At 40.2% G+C, this 17269-nt stretch overlaps 1 protein-coding gene across 2 annotated transcripts in view; it reads left to right on the plus strand.

Annotated features, from left to right (window-relative positions):
• CACNA2D1 (calcium voltage-gated channel auxiliary subunit alpha2delta 1) overlaps positions 1 to 17269 on the plus strand; it is a 636415-nt gene that overhangs the window by 87712 nt on the left and 531434 nt on the right. For both annotated transcript variants that reach the window (XM_045030029.1, XM_045030036.1), the window contains exon 3: positions 11647 to 11763. In XM_045030029.1, the coding sequence (XP_044885964.1) occupies positions 11647 to 11763 (117 nt within the window). The remainder of the gene's footprint in view (positions 1 to 11646; positions 11764 to 17269) is intronic.

The following is a 17269-nucleotide window of genomic DNA, read 5'->3' on the forward strand; positions in this document are numbered from 1 at the left end:
AAGGGATTGTCAAAACACTGGGTGCCTCATTTATAACTTGCACATGCTACTCTCCCTCAGCTCCCTTAGCAATAAACCAGCATTTTGAAGTGCTCCTTCTTCAAGCATGTGAAGTCAGTTATAAGAGTCTAAGCATAGGTGACTGCATTACCAAAGTCCATTCAGACTCAAGGGGACGGGGCGACTCAGCATTACCATACTTTCAATTATTTCTACGTGATGAGCTGGGAAATTATTGAGCATATTACTACTCCTGGCATATGGAGGTTTTTTTTATTGTTTTTAATCACGCCTGCAAGTGTAAGTGGCAAACCATCCTATTCCAGCTTCCTATGACACTTGCTTTCTGCTTGCTCTCATAGCAGCAGGGGATGGATTTCCTTGTTCCAATGCTCAAATAAATGTGTTAGTCTCTAAGGTGCCACATGTACTCCTCGTTCTTTTTGCTGATACTGACTAACACGGCTACCACTCTGAAATCTTTCTGAACATAGTGGTCAGTCAGATGCCAGAAAGGGAATCTAGTTTTCTGTGAGTGAAATTCACCCCCATGTAGAGGGTTGGCATGGGGCTTCAGCTTGGTGATAGGTTTTCCCCTGTGTATCACTGTTTTTAAATGAAATAAATAAATGTTCTTTGGCCAAAATATGTCAGTAGTGAAGGATTATTGAAGTACTTTGCTATGAGTGCTCAAGTTTTCTATTGTCCTGATCCTGATATACTCCCACATTTAGTTGTGAGCATCTATTATCAGCATGGGTTGAGGAGTATAGACTCCTGGGTTCTCTTCTTGACTCTGCCACCAAATTTTCTGTTTTGTGATGGGGAAGCCACTGAACCTTTCTGGGCTTCAGTTTTTACATTTGTGAAACAGGGACAATACATACCTCTCAGGGAGACTATATGGCTTAATTTTGTAAGATCCTTGCTCTCAAGATATTCATGCAAGTGCGAAGTTGACTAGAAGATGAAAAGTGCTATGTACGTGTTGTCTATTACAGTATTGTTTGTTATCAGTATGACATCCAGTGAGATATTTTGAAAGATCATTTTTTTATGGAAAGGAACATCCCCTCCCCCCACTCTTATATTTGCTGTGTGATAGGTGAAGAATTGAATGTGTATTTTGAGATATTAGATACATATGAAATCGAGATCATGGAAATAATTTCTTGCCTTTACAGACTTCCAGGCTGAGTACCTGGGTAGACAAGGATAAAGCTGGGCAAGGTCTCAATCCTACAAAGTGGCCCTTGAGCCCCCGCTTAACTGTAAGCCCATGAATAGTCTCGTGACTTTGGGACTACTCATGTGCTTAGACAGAAGCAGATGCTTAAGTGCTTTGCTGGATCAGGCCAGATTGCTCAGCACTTTGCAGGATCAAGTCCCCACTGTCTGCCTGAGCCTTGGTGAATGTATCAGTTACGAGTGGGCTCTCTCTTGTCAGAGTTCTAGAACTTCCTAGTGCATCCATCACTACTCATGAGATGTCCCGGATATAGAAATTGTCGGCTCTGTCATTTCTGCTCAGATCACCACAGCACTCCGTGACGAATAATTGTGAAAAAGCAATGGAGAATGTAAAATATTGGGGCATTTTCTTCCTTTGTGGGGGTGATAAAAATTTCAAGAACAAAGACGTCCGTGGGTTGCTAGGAAACTGCTGTAATTTTATTTAGACTTTGTATCTGACAAAAAAAAGTAAGCCATGTTCAACATGATCTCCCTGATTTTCCTGGCATGAACATTTTTTTTTTAAATGGTGAGGATTTGTGGCTACAGTTTGCAGTTTATGCTCTATAATGAATCAGTTAGTTGCAAACAAGTTAGGGAGTCATAAGTAAAAGCCTCAGGCCCTGGACTTAAATAGAGAAAGTATTCGTGTTGCTTCAGGAATTTGTTATGGGCAGTAAGAGTACAGGAATTATTTACTTTAGTGCTTGGAGCGATCTACAAACTAGATTCAAGGGAAGTGTGCAGTATAATGGCAAATCAGAAATAATAATAAGGGGACACTCTAGACTAGGTTAGGGTGAATATGTCCATTCTTGGAGTTTTCCTATTTCTACCGAAATCAATGACAACTTTCTTTATTACCTTCATTGGCAGCAGGATGGAGCCCTTTATTTTGAGAGGCTTAACAAACCCAATATGTACAGAAACAATGTTATGAATTAAACAAAATATTCTGCAGTGCTGGAAACTTATACGTGCCCTCCCCCCGACCACTTTCGTAGTCCCTGAGCGACTCACTGTCAGTGACTGGAATGTGGGTAGTTGTGCCTAGTAGTTGGAGCAGGAGTCAGTAGCCAGGAATAGGAGCCAGGGTCAGAGGTCAGAAACAAGGGTTAAAGCCAAAGTCAGAAATTGGAGCTGAGGATTAGTGCCAGGTTACTGGGTGTGAGGAAGGCAAGGGTACAGCTGGGTTCAAAGCAGGGGCAGGTGCTATCACAGTAGAGAGCAAGTGCTGTGAGCAATTGATGAACTGCTACTGCTGCTGATTTAAGAGCTGGTCTGCTGACTCCTACCAGTAGCCGCTCAGATGGCCTATGACATGGCAGCTCTGCTCATTAGGTTGCTTGGAGACTGGCTCTACTACAGACCCTGACATTCACAATCTTTAATATGTTAATCCTCTTGGCAAATGAGGAAAGTATTGTTTGTCCCCATTTTACAGATAGGGAACTGAGGCACCAGAGACTAAATGATTTGCCCAAGGTCATACAGGAAGCTTGTGGTAGAGCAGGAACTCAAACCCAGGTCTCCCATATCCCTTCCTCACATATGCACAAAAGCATTGTACCATTTCATGAAACCACCCAAATCACACAGATCAGTACAATTTGGTACAAAGATGAGATAAACTTATAATTTAAAGAAGTCACATAAATGGTGACTAGCCAGTTTGATAAAATTAAAATTTATCTTTCTAAAGTAGTGCTAGGAACCCAGGTAAGGAATTGTATTTGTGTGACTTTCATATTTACAATATTCCATTAAAGATAGGAATTATCCTTTTCTTCGGTCTTCATGTCAGTAGCAAGAATTGTGTTGTACTCTTATGATTCTTATTCTTTGTATTACTGTAGCTCCAAGGAGCCCTAGTAATTGCCATGGATCACATAGTGCTGGGTGCTGTACAAACACTCCCTGCCACAAGGAGCTTACACTTTAAGTACCTGTTATGAATGGGCAATCTGACCTAGTGGTCAGAGCAGGAGTCAGGTAGGAGCAGGTTACGAGGAGATCAGAGTCCAAGACAGGCTAGAAGGCAAACTGGGGGTCAGGTGTGAGGAAAGAGGCAGCATCAAATTACTAGATCATCATCAGCAGGCTGTAGGAGCAGGTATTGCAGGGAAAACAGTCTTGAGCTGGGAGAACCCTGTTGCAAACATAATTTCCTGTTCTTGTGCTTGGATTAAATAGGGACTGAGGCCCCTTCAAGGTTCCTCCCAATCATATTCCAGGACTGGACTCCTTTGTTAGAGTCAGTTGCTCTTTTAGCCCTTGTTCACAGGTTCCTGGGTGGCAAGTTGGGGCTGCCTAACTCTTAAGCATCCTGTAGACTAGGGTTCAAGCCTCCCAGTCCCTGATGGTAAAGACAAATGGATACCCACAGACATCTCAATTGATTAGACTCTGCCTGTTGGTATGCATACTTCCACCTTTTCATGTTCTCTGTATGTATAAATATCTCCTGTCTGTGTGTTCCATTCTATGCATCCGAAGAAGTGAGCTTTGGCTCGCGAAAGCTCATGCTACAATAAATTTGTTAGTCTTTAAGGTGCCACAAGTACTCCTGTTTTTTTTGCGGATACAGACTAACACGGCTGCTACTCTGAAACCTGCCACAGACAGGGTATCTAGTTGTATCCTGACAGTACAACTAAATGCTGAAATGTTGTTGGCCTGCATGATAGGTGGTGGATAGTAATTTTGAACAATATATTCAGCAGCAATATAATGCATCGCAGATAAAGATCAGCAGTAGTCCAATAATTCTTGCCAGTACTGTTGCACCAGTGCAAGACTGGAGTGAGACAAGTATCTCGGTACTCGTGTGGCCTCCATTGCTGCAGTATTTGAGTGTCTCACAAACATCAATAGATTTATTGTCACAACATCGTGTTGCTATAGACAAGTACTATACTCCCTATTTCACAGGAAGGTATCAGAGGTATACAGAGCTCAGTTGTGGTTGCTTAACACTTGAGCTCTTTTGAAAACCTGGCTCTACGCGCCTTGCCCAAATTCATGCAGAAAGTCCAGTGACACATCTGCAAATAGAACTCACATCTCCCAAATCTCAGTTCAGTGCCTTAACCACACTGCCCTCCTTCCTAAGAAAAGGACCCTTTGTTTCTTAAATTTGGAAAACTTGCATTACACAAGGTACACAGAAACAAGTAGAGGTAATTGCAAAACAGAATAAACAATTCAGCCTTCGCATGAAAACATTCAAAGGAATTAAACTATAGTTTGGAATGATTCAGTGCTCCTTTATTATCTGTTTCTGGGCAATCTGTGCAAACAATGCAGAGGATGCTGGCCATTGAAAGGGGAGCACATTCAGTGCTCTTGGAAACTTGTGGGAGGAGCCAGCTTTTCTGAGTGTTATAATGTATTAAAGCCATTTCAATGGAATTTCAGTTATAGCATGCCCCATATATAAGACACAGTATAATAAAGGCCCTCAGTGAGTGTGCATCTTTATTTCACTCTTGATTCATATAAAAACATTTGACTTCCCTTATCTACCCTGCAGCAAGCAGAGAGAATGTCTTTTTTGTAAGGGATTTGTAAATACCGTATGCCCTTGAAGACAGAGCGGAGAGGGGTACTTTTCTGTAGGGGAATTGGCAGTTCTTCTAATCTTCAGCACATTAGACTATTGTTCTTGTTCTTGTGTGCTTTCACGCTGAAGTGTTGTGGTGTTTTTTTTTTTTATAAACTACGGTTCATTATCTTTGAATAAATATCCATTATTTAGAAAACTATTTTAATACATTCTCTCTTGAAGGGAAAAGTACATGACTATTGACTTGAGAGAGAAATGAGTGTATTTTTCTTGCTGTGACCTTACAGATTTGACTTATCCATGCAATGGGGTTTTTGTTCTATTAAAAATGGCATATTTTACTGTCAATTTGAAGAGCTTTTAGTAAAACACTAGTGATTAAAGTACTGAAAATGAAGTTAGATGTAAAATCTAACGAAAACTTGCATTCACTTGGTCAAAGCAATATAATAAAATGTATTCAAATCAGCTCTTTAGAACAAGCCCCATAGATAACCAAATTGCATTTTGAAAGGTGAATAAACACACCTTAGATAAGGACCTTTATGACTATTAGAGATGAGCTTTCGCTAATTATGTTTGACTGCTAGGTGGAAAGCTTTGAGAATGAAAAGTTTGTTGCTGCATGCAGATAATGAAACCTCCTCTTGCTGCTCTGATTTTCTGCAGTATCAAAGCTGAATTCAAGGAAAAGGGGAGCAAACAAATAAATTATGTAAGCAACTCAAGTAATTAGTGACTCTTTCTTCCATTATTCCTGCCTTGGTGGATTAGACAAGCCTCACATTTGAGGAAAGATTGGGAAGCGTGTTAACGTTTCCGAGCACTCTGAAAAACCGAAACAGGTTTGTGTTCAATAGATAGCGGGGTATATCTCCCGCTGGAGTTAGTGGCGGGTAAGGGAGGAGTAATTTTGATACTCTGAGCCCTGGGGATAGGATTAAGTGAGGAGAAGGGGGAGAAGGCGCACTGTGTTCTCTATGTTATAGTACAGCATCCTACAAATTTGCAAATTTAACACCATTAATTTGGGCTTGGATAGGGACTGGGAGTGGCTGGCTCATTACAAAAGCAGCTTTGCCTCTCCTGGAATTGACACCTCCTCATCTGTTATTGGGAGTGGGCTACATCCACCCTGATCGAATTGGCCTGTCAACACTGGTTCTCTACTTGTGAGGTGCTCCCTTCTCTTCATGTGTCATTATATGATGCCTGCATCTGTAACTTTCACTTCGTGCATCTGAAGAAATGGGTTTTTTACCCACGAAAGCTTATGCCCAAATAAATCTGTTAGTCTTTAAGGGGCCACTGGACTCCTTGTTGTTTTTGTGGATACAGACTAACACGGCTACTCCTTGATACTTGACATCCTACAAATGTTTATTCCTACTGTACCAGTTTCCAAGTTAGGTCATCTGGTAACAGCATGTCTTTAAATCCCTGACAAAGAGGCAGTGTCTCTGGAAATAATGTGAACCTCAGTAGAGTGAACCCTTCTCAGTGCCTGCAGTGAAGGCTTTTCACTGAATGGGGTAAAGGATTCCAATTAGGCATTGTTGGATCTCCGCTATAATCATGTGGATTATTCCTGGAGTAGGAGCTTGGGAAGGGAAATGAAAATGTTTCCCTTGTTCCTGAAAGTGGTACCCAGCATTCTGGCTAAACTGCTATTCAATTACCTGCAACTTCCCACAAATCCCCACCAATAAAAGGTGTTTAAATGTTGCAGTGTATTGAAAGGCTAGAAGACTCGGTGAGATTCTAGTGCTGTGCTTTGTTCTGTGGGCAACATCCTACTTTTTGCAGGCACATGTGATAGCACCATACATGGTCCCTCTCTTAGGACTCTGCGATTGAACACTCAGTGCTAGGACACTTATAACTGGTGAGGTGGGAAAACATTTTAATTTTCCTTATCACCCCTAGCACTTATTGCATCAAAATCTCACTACCTGCATACACTACCCTCAACCCCTATGTGCAGATTGAGGGTTTGCATATATTTATATGTTTGCAGTGGGTGGTGTTTTATTTTAATAGAGCAGAGCTGATTCAATTGTTTGGAATTAAATATTTGCTGAAATCAAAAATAGCCTTTTGTTGTTGTTGTTTTTTGGTGAATGGAAAGTTTTGCAAAACATTTTCCCCTCTCTTCTTCCCCTCCCTGCCAGTGAAACCCAAAAATGGAAAAAAAAAAGGTTTTTTCTGTTTGTTTGGGATTTTTTTCTTTGCCTCCCTCTTTTCAGTGGCAAAATGGAAAGAAAAAGAACAAAAGTGGGGGAAAGGCAGGGGTAAAATGAAAAATTTAGAAATTTTCAAAAGCAAAAAATTTAATGAAAAATTTAAAATAAATGAAAAATGGTTCTTTTGACACCCTGGAAGAATAAACAATATTTCAAATTGATCTAATTTCTTTGCAAAATCTCATTAACCTTTTAATCATATTTGTTGCATAGTTATCAAACCATGAAAATCCATAATTCATAATGGCTCTGCCCCTCATTAGTGCCAATGGTACTGCATTTGGCTTCAAAACAGAGGCTTTGCATATATGAGGATCACTAAGATTACAGTGGTTGTCTCTTAAGTGGTTAGGGTGGGTATTAACTATTGATAGGACATCCTGGTGGGTTTGATACACTTTGTTTAAATCTAGACATCTTGAGATTACAAAACTGAGCTCAGATTTGGTCTTTTTGGCAGTCACGTGAAACAATTTTGTGTCCCTTCTCCCCAGTGTACCTGGCTCTTGACTAGAAATGTAGATATACATATTACCAGTCTGGATCAGACCAGTATCTAATTTAGTATCCTGTCTCTGACAATGGCCAGCACTAGACACCTCAGAGCAGGGTACAAGAAATTCTGTAGTGGTCAATTATGGGATAAAACGCACATAGAATCATAGAAATATCGAGCTGGAAGGGACCTCTAGAGGTTATCTACTCCACCCCCCCCCTTGCTGAGAGGCTGGATCAAATAAACCTAGACCATCCCTGACAGGTGTTTGTCCAACCTGTACTTAAAAACCTCCAATGATGGATATGCCATAAACTTCCTTGGTAACCTTATTCCAGTGCTTAACTATCCTTCTAGTTTTCCCTAATATCTAACCTAAAGCTCCTTTGTTGCAGATTAAGCCTGTTACTTATTGCAGTATCTTACATTCAGTGGACACGGAGAATAATTGATCACCCTCCTATTTATAACAGCCTTTAACATATTTGAAGACCGTCTTCTTTTCTCAAGAATAAACATGCCTAGAGGGTTTTTTTAAACTTCAACCACAGGTCACATTTTCTAAACTTTGTATCATTTTTGTTGCTCTGCTCTGGACTCTTTCCCATTTGTTCCCATCTTTCTTAAAGTGTGGTTCCTAAAACTGGACAGTGCACGCCTGCTGTGGTCTTACTAGTGCCGAATAGAGTGGAACAATTACCTCCATATCCTACATCTGACACTCCTGTTAATGTGATACTACCTTTTTTTTGCAACTACATCATGTTACTGGCTCTCATTCAATTTGTGATCCACTAAAACCCTTAGAGCTTTTTCTGCAGTATGACCGCCTTGCCCAGGGGTCGGCAACCTTTCAGAAGTAGTGTGCCGAGTCTTCATTTATTCACTCTAGTTTAAGGTTTCGCGTGCAAATAATACATTTTAATGTTTTTAGAAGATCTCTTTCTATAAGTCTATAATATATAACTAAACTATTGTTGTATGTAAAGTAAATAAGGTTTTTAAAATGTTTAAGAAACTTCATTTAAAATTAAATTAAAATGCAGAGCCCCCTGGTCCGGTGGCCAGGACCCAGGCAGTGTGAGTGCCACTGAAAATCAGCTCGCGTGCCGCCTTCAGCACTTGTGCCATAGGTTGCCTACCACTGGCCTAGCCAGTTATTCCACATTTTGTATTTGATTTTTTCCTTCCTACGTGCAATACTTTGTACTTGTCTTTACTGAGTTTCATCTTGTTGATTGTCCAATTGTCCAGTTTATCACGGGCCTTTTGAATTCTAATCCCATCTTCTAAAGTGCTTGCAACTCCTTCCAGTTTGGTATCATCCACAAATTTTATAAATATACTCGCTATTACATTATCCAAATCATTAATGAAAATATTGAATAGTACCGGATTCCAGGACAGACCACTGCAGGACCCCACTAGATATATCTCTCCCCCCCACACCAGTTTGACAGTGAAGCATTGTTAACTACTCTTTGATTATGGTCTTTCAACCAGTTGTGCACGCTCTTTATAGTAATTTCATTGAGACCATGTTTCCTGAGTTTGCTTATGAAAATGTTATGGAAGACTCTGTCAAAAGCCTTACCAAAAAAATCTAGGTATATCAGATCTACAGCTTTCTCCTATCCACTTGGCAAGTAACCCTTTCAAAGATAATTGCTGATGGTTCTGAGATTGCTTCAGTTAGTTTCTTAAGTACCCTAGTGTGAATTTCATCAGTCCCTGACAACTTGAATGCATCTATCTTATCTAAACACTATGTTTTTTAACATGTTCTATCTAACCCCTATCAATTAATAGTTGGTTTATGCCCTGAAGCAAAAGGTTTATGTCCCTTCTATGGTTTTGTTATCCTATCTAATGTAACTAAATATGCATGTTGTCATTACAAAAACAAGGCCAGATTTTCAGAAGACATCGGCACATTGGCCATAACTGTCACTGCTGGATGATGAGTAGCTTTGAAAATCCGGCCCATATTTAGATGCCTAAGTAGGACCTGAGCGCCTTATAAAATCTGTCTCTAATTGTAGATGCTTTGCCGTCTGACTATCTTGTCCATGATGTCTAATTTGGTTTTGGACCTGCAGTGGGAGCTTTAGGAAGGCATGAGATAATTAGCCATGCTGGAATTTGACCAAGATACTGAGACTTGCAGAATGAGTCATGAGATCTTTAGCGTGCTCCCCTTGCACATCACTGGGGCATTGGCTGCCTATCAACTGAGCAAGAAGCATCTGTGGCTGAATCACCGCTTTTTGCAGAACAGTGGACTTATATTTGCTTGTGAGAACTTATGTAATCATAGGCTTGAGTGGTGGATTGTCTACAGGCGTTTTGGGGATATCTTCCCAAAAGCAAGAATTAAAACACTTTTTTCTTTTTAAATCAGTTTTTGAGGGAGAAAAACGTTTTGATTTTTTTGAAAATAAATAAATAAATTATATAATCCAGTGTTCTGGAAATCAAAACTGATTGCAACTAATGGTAATTCATGTGAATGACAGAACTGACAAGACTTATCAGACATGACTGGTTTCATTCATCAGAATGGCATCAGACCTGGCAATGTTCAAAATCCACCAGCCGCAAGGGGCAGATCCCTATATTGGTGTGTCCCTTTAAAGCCACCATATAACTATACCCTGAGAAGCCTGGCACAGCTGGTAGAATTAGTCTGCTGGATAGCTTCTGAGATCTTTCTGCTGGAGCTCGGCCAGTGAATTAGTGTTGGACCTGTTCCTGTGTGTGTGCCTAGAATTACTTCCCACAAGACAGTATAACCCCCCATCAAGCAGTGTTTCAGAGAGGCAAAGCACGTTTGTAACCTCAGACCATCTGTTGACTGCATACATTCGTTTTCCCCATTCACTATCTAGCCATAAGGTACACACTCTCTTTCTTTTTCCAGATTGTTGTTAGAGTTTTTCTCCCCCTTTAAGGAGGTTGTGTAGGAAGAAGGGGTGTCCTTTAAAAAACAGAAACAAACCCCACATCTCTCTGGTTTTTGGTAGTTATCCCCCTTAGAAACACCACAGAATAACAGAACTAGAGGTGCTCCCTCACCACAGTGTATTTTAAATCATGGAAGTAAGGACAATATTAAAACAACAAACCAATCCCCTAGATATACCTTACTAAAATCAAGGTAAATAAGTGTCTAGATCATCAGGAAGTGTAAATCAGCATAACTATGTTTAATTCAGTGGCGCTACATTGATTCACCCTGAGTATCTGGCTCTTAATCTTTTAGGAATAATAAAACACATCAGTGATTTCTGGGCTCAACTTCAGGGACCTTTACAGGCATTTGATTTTCAGATAGGGGATGCTCAGCACTTTGTGAAAGTCAGGGCCCTTTAAGGTCTCAGGTGAAGTATCTACCCCTCCCCCTATCCCCATCCCCCGCCAAAAAAACCTGGAGGCACCCAGAATAATTACCTATTTTTGAAAAGGAGAGCCATCATTTTTAAGGCTCAATCCTGAAAGCAGCAGACCATTGCTTGGGGATGCCGAGGACTGTTAAATACCACTGATTCTGATCTGCTCATCTCCTTGCAGAATTGATTCCATAGTGTTCTAGATGGGCCGAAGTCTAATAGAGGCACTAATCCTTAAGCCATCGTTGTGAGATGGGTAGTAGTGAGGTAAATACAATATCCTTTCTAAGGACGGGGAAACTGAAACACAGAATCCAAAGCTCCCTGGGGTAGGGACCGTCTGTTCATTATATGTGTGCACAGTGACTAGCACAGTGTGGCTCTGATCTTTGATCCTTTAGGCTTTATTGCGATGCAAATAATTAGTAATAATTATCATAATAGCCTCATGGGTGCGGAGTATTAATATTAACAATAATGATAATAAATTTAGCCCTTCATTATGCCCACATAATCCCCAAATCAGTGGGGACACAATTTTCAGCAGAGAGGCTGTGGCTTGCCCAACTTAGCATAGTTTATTTGAGAAGTGCATAATAATAACTGAAGAGTTACTGGCTCATAGTCCTGTATTCAATCCACTAGGCCACTGTGCTGTTATTACAATGTAAATAAACAGGCCCATATGCTCGTTCTGAATGATTTCCTTTTCTCATGCAGATTTATACGAAATACAGCGATCTGTATACGGTGGAAGCCAACAATGCACGTGACTTGGTGGAAATTGCAGCTAGCAATATTGAAAAACTACTGAGTAACAGATCAAAAGCCCTGGTGGTGAGTACTAATTGGATCTCTCTCTCCAACTTATTTCTCATTCTTTTTGAGTCTTCATGTTTACTGATGCATGTTTTTACTGTTGTTATTTTTGCTGCTTATAAATGTAGGGGCAGTGTCAGTCTGATATGTACGGGATGTGACATATGCAGAATGATGGCTTGCAAGTTCATGATAGAAAATCAGCTCATTAGTTAGTTGGCATAGGACAGACGTTTATATTGTTGATTGACACATTAGGGACCCAGGCCAAATGGCAAATCAGAAGATAAATAGGTTGAAAAATATTCCTCTACGTGCACATGAATGTTCATGACATGAAGGTGATAGCACTCTACAGTCATTAGTAATCTTGAAACATTGAATGAATACCGGATCCTCTAAGGTAACTTATTTTTTAAAATATGTGAACATCATCCATTGGGTAGATGTGTTTTGAGACAGACACCCAGTGAAAGATGGGTAATATAAGATGTATCTCTAAGTAAATCACTTAGCCTTTATCGACTCATCTTTTTAACCCTCGCATCTTTCGTGATGGCAGCATCTGATTTTCGTCTTCCAACAATGTGTTCATGTGTCTGCTGAAGGTTCACAGTGTGTTTATTCTACGGCTGACTGGCCATTTTACTCCATATTTCAGCCACCTGCAGTGTAAATGAAATTCACCTTGAACTTCTTATAAGAAGTCTGTGCTCAGTTCTAATCCCATGATCCCTTATGTTTTGAATTACAAGTAGTTGCTATTTCAAACTGCTTATTGGCAGTGATCCTTTCCTTTCCTTTCTTTTCCTGTCCTCTAAATAGGCCAAGTCTGGCTAATTGCTTCTTGTAATTCATACCCACAAAACCCTGATTCATTTCAGAGTAGCCTTCTGCTGCCGTTTTCAATCTCAACAATGCCCTTCCTAAGAGATGCTGACCAGCTTTGCATGGAGCACTCCAAGGGCTTGTCTTCACTACCAGGGAGATGTATGCTGCTGCAATTGATGCAGCGAGTGTCAATTTAGTGAGTCTAGTGAAGATCTGCTAAATCGACGGCAGAGCACTCTCCAGTTGACGCTGGTACTCTAGCTCTCTGAGAACATCTCTCATCAATGCAATGCAGTAAAGACTCTGGGGTAAGTTGACCTAGGCTATCACGACTCCAGCTATGTTATTCCCGTAGCTGGAGTAGCGTAACTCAGGTCGATATACCCCCGTAGTGAAGACAAGCCCCAAGTGTGTTCACTCCCTTGCCTTTCCTAGTGTTAAATCTAGAAACGGGCATACCTTGAAGTGGGGTCTAATGGATGGAAGAGTGGACTGGGAGATGGGTCACTTGGGTTCTGTCACCTTCACACTGACTCTTAGTGTAGCCTGGGACAAGTTACTTAAAGCCAGTTTGTGGTTGGTCATCTAGGAGTGGGGGAAGAGAGCACAAACAGCCTTCATCCCACTCCAGTTGTGCCTGGGTTGAGTGCCAGCAGCTGGCTGGGGAGTGAAACCACTGCTCTGTATTAGCCTTCAGTACTAGCCTCCTTACAGGTGGTGAGGAGAGCCATGCACTTATAGTAGCCTGGCCTAGGGGGTCACCATGTGCTGTACCCATTTAAAGGATTGTGGATCTGCCATTGCTTTTCGTGCTTTGCCAGGAGGAATTCCTGATTACTCTTCCAGATCCCTTAGCTTTCCCCATCCTTAATGAAGGGCTATATCTTTAATACACAAACTTTTAACTTCTCTGTGATTCAGCTTACCCAAGTGTAAAATGGACATCATGCTCCTCACCTACAATATGTCACTGGGTGTTCTGAGGCTGGCTTAGTGTTCTCATAGCATATGAACTTTGCGTGGAAGAATTATTGTGGTGAATTATGGTATGATAACTACTGTTTAGACATCTGAAAACATGCCTGTTTCCCCACTACTTTCCCAGTCCAATAATTCAAACTATTGTACACCTAAGGCAGTGTTGCCAGTTTTTGCAATTTTATTGTTAATCCAAGAGGTTTTATTGTTTTTCTTAAAATCTCAGCTGCTGAAATCAAGAGTATGTGAGAATCTCAATTTTCATCTTAAAAAAGTAAGTTTCTAGCCCTCATGATTGCTGAGAAAATCTTGAAAAGTCAAGTGAATGCACACTAAAGGCTCAAAAACAAGAAGGCAAATAAAAAGAACCCCCAAATTATTCTTTAAAAAACTTCTTCATTTTTTAGCCACTTCCATTAACTTTTGAGGCCTGATTAATGATTTTTCAATGCTGAGGGTTGGTAATGCCATTACCAATAGGCACCTATTACAGGGCTCGTTATTTATACCAGTGTGGCTGTAGTCTCCTGATGCATACGAGGAACTCCTGTTGAAACGTGGGAGGATCAGACTCCTGGCATCTGTACTTATCTTGCCACTTTATCCATCAAAAGTGAAATTCACCCTGCGCAGAGGGCCAGAATTGGTCCTAGGCATCACTTAAACCCTCTGCACAGATGTGAATTTTGCTCACAGTCTCTTAGATCCTAATGCTCCCTCTTTGGTGCTGAAACAGCTCAGAAGTTACCATTTTTAGCTGGCCTTTATGAGGTGTTTTTAATCATCTGAGGATCTCTGTGATTTACAAACATTAATTAAGCAAATACAACAGATGCATCCGCCCCTCCTTGGATGAGCATACTTTGGATATATATAACCCTCATCCAGCCTACCACAATTGCATATTCATCTGCTCCAGTTGGCAAGGCATGGCGTTGGACTTCTGCAGACTCCAGTATTTAAGTGTTTACCTCTATTCCTACGAAATGTTCTCCCAGTCTTTGTTTAGCTTTTTAATGCCATGTGTGTGTATACACACACTTTTTAATGCCTTTATATGTATATAGGCATAAAAGTGTGTGTGTATATACATATATGTACATATACACTTTTGTGCATGCTGGAAAACTGGATATTTAAATCTAGTCAGTTCCTTTCAGAATATTGTCTGCCGTTATATAAAATACCTACATACTCTTCAAAAGTCATAATTACCACACTGTTGCCAACCTCATGTAGTCAAAAATTATGAGTCACATATTCCTAAATCATGCGACTGGCTTAATAATCGTGAGATTAAAAAAATTGGAGTGTTTTGGTGTTTTTACTTTCTAGTTCTGATCGATTAAGGTACATTCAACTCACATTTTAAAGCTTTTCTCCACAGCCACTTGGGCTAGAAATGTTTTTAAAATGAAAGCTGAGATTCTCATGTATTCACAAGACTCCAGGAGCTGGGTCTTTCAGAAATATGCCAAATAGTGCAAGACTCCCAATAGAATCATGAGATTTGGTAATACTGTTACCAACTTCAGTTTTGTTCCTGGCTTCTGTTCTCTATTAATTATCAGTCTGTGATTAATCTCTGTGATGTAGAGTCTTCCATGGCATTACCTTACATTAAAAATTACCTGATTCATTCATCTTGCCATAAACGTTGATGGTTGAGATACTTTGTATTGGTTTTTCTGTTCACAGCTTCCTGCTTTTGTCATCAGTGCACACTGTGACTTCGGAGTTTATGCCCTCCTCCAGGTCATTTTTACACACTTGGGATACTCCCTTGTTATCTTCTGAATTTTAAACTGTTGCCTTCTACTAGCAGTTCTTCTTCACCTCCCAGGCACATTTCTGTGTCATGCAGTACCATCTCCATATGACTTACTGATTTTGTAACCAGATCATCTGTGTTGCAGAAAGTTGATCAGAAATGTAGATATGTTTATACCTACAGCTTCAACTTTGACTGAGAGCAGGAATGGAGTCAGGCATAGCTGTTACTAATCACCACAGTGGGTTTTTACCATTGGGACTAAAGTGTGTCAAAGTGTTAAATTCAGAGCGAGGATGATGCAAGAGGACAATACAGCTTCTAGCGATGCCCTGAGGGAGATACCAGTGAATGACATCAGCAGTCTCATTGTTCATACACTGGCATAGCCAAGGGACTCCACTGGGTAAATGATGTTCCCTAGGCAAATAACAGAAACAAAGTTGGGGCAAGGTTGTAATAAGCAAATATTGGTGGTGACTTTCCCAATAATATCCTGGTTTCCCTCAGGTTGCCAGGATGACTATAAATGAAAATTAATCCTTCTGTAACAAAATCTGCAGTGCTGTACTACACCCGTGTGCTAAACCTCTATGATGAAGATTTTTGGACAACATTATCTGATGGTTTTGTACGTGATATATGAAAGTGTCACTCCATCAAGCATTGCGGATAACTCAGAGGGGATTCATTATTCTATTTCTGGTCTGCATATATTAAGTAAATAGTATGACATTTATGTGGAGAGATTATTGTGAAACAATGGACGAAGATAGCAGATGCTTTTCTAGCAAGAAGAGAAATTACGTTTGATTAATCATCATCTTTCCTCTTAGTTAGGTTCCTATATTTACTATTCCCAGAAAGTAAGCCTGTCCACCCCCCTATAATCTGCCAAGGTCCAAATATGGGGCAGAAAGTGTCACAAAATTCCAAATGAGAGTCATACAAATATTAGAGTTGTGCAGGAAATGCCATGGAGTTTTTTCTTGTAGCGTTAGGTAACCGTTTCTGTTCCCATCCCACCATGATTTTTTATTTCTGTTGGAAATAATTTTTCTGCAATAAAAGTTTGGGGTACCATCTTTATGTAGAATTTAAGTATTCTTAGAACTGAAACAAATGATGTCCCTCAAAATGAGAGATATTTGAGATGTATGAGTCCATCTGGTCATGTCTGTGTAGGCAAAAAGTTGTGTTCTTCAAATGAGTTAAGCTAATTCGATTGCGCTAACTCAGTTAAAAACTCCCTTTAATGCCTATATAGGCCCTGTTTAATACATTTAAGATAGGTGGCTATAACATGACTAGATATTAAATAGAGCTTGTCTGGAATTTTCTGTCAAAACAATTTTGAATGAAAAATTCAGTTTCTGCAAAATTGGAATTTTTCATAGGAAAACTTCAAGTTTGCAGAATATTTTTGATTTTCCACTTTGTTTTGAGGCAACACAACATTAAACTATAGGTCTATGTTACCTGATCTGGAGTAGTATTTCAGAGGCCCGATGCCCACATTCTTCTCCAGTGGTTGGGCTCTCTGGCTGGATGACGTCTCCTATGATGCAATGTGGTCTCCCCTGTGAATGTGAGTGCATCATGGGAGATGTCTTCCAGCCAGGTAGCTGAGCCACAGGGGAGTGAGGGCATGAGTTGCCTCAACAACAACCATGAGGCACAGTAACATCGTAAGCAGATGTAGTTTAATGTTGAACTGACTCAAAATGAAATGCTTTGACATTTCCAAATCAAAACTTTTTCATTCTACAAAATATTTTTTGATATTTCAACTTTTTTGTTGTGATTTGGGAATGTTGAAGTATCAGAATTTCCCATGGCACAAATTCCATTCATTGCTCAGCTCTAGTATTAAGCTGTCTACTCAGATGTTAAGGAAGGGGCGGTCATGCAACTGAGTTAGCTTAACTCAGCTGAAAAATGCAC

The sequence above is a fragment of the Mauremys mutica genome, chromosome 1 (genome assembly GCF_020497125.1).
Source record: "Mauremys mutica isolate MM-2020 ecotype Southern chromosome 1, ASM2049712v1, whole genome shotgun sequence".
In the NCBI taxonomy this organism is placed as follows: Eukaryota; Metazoa; Chordata; order Testudines; family Geoemydidae; genus Mauremys; species Mauremys mutica.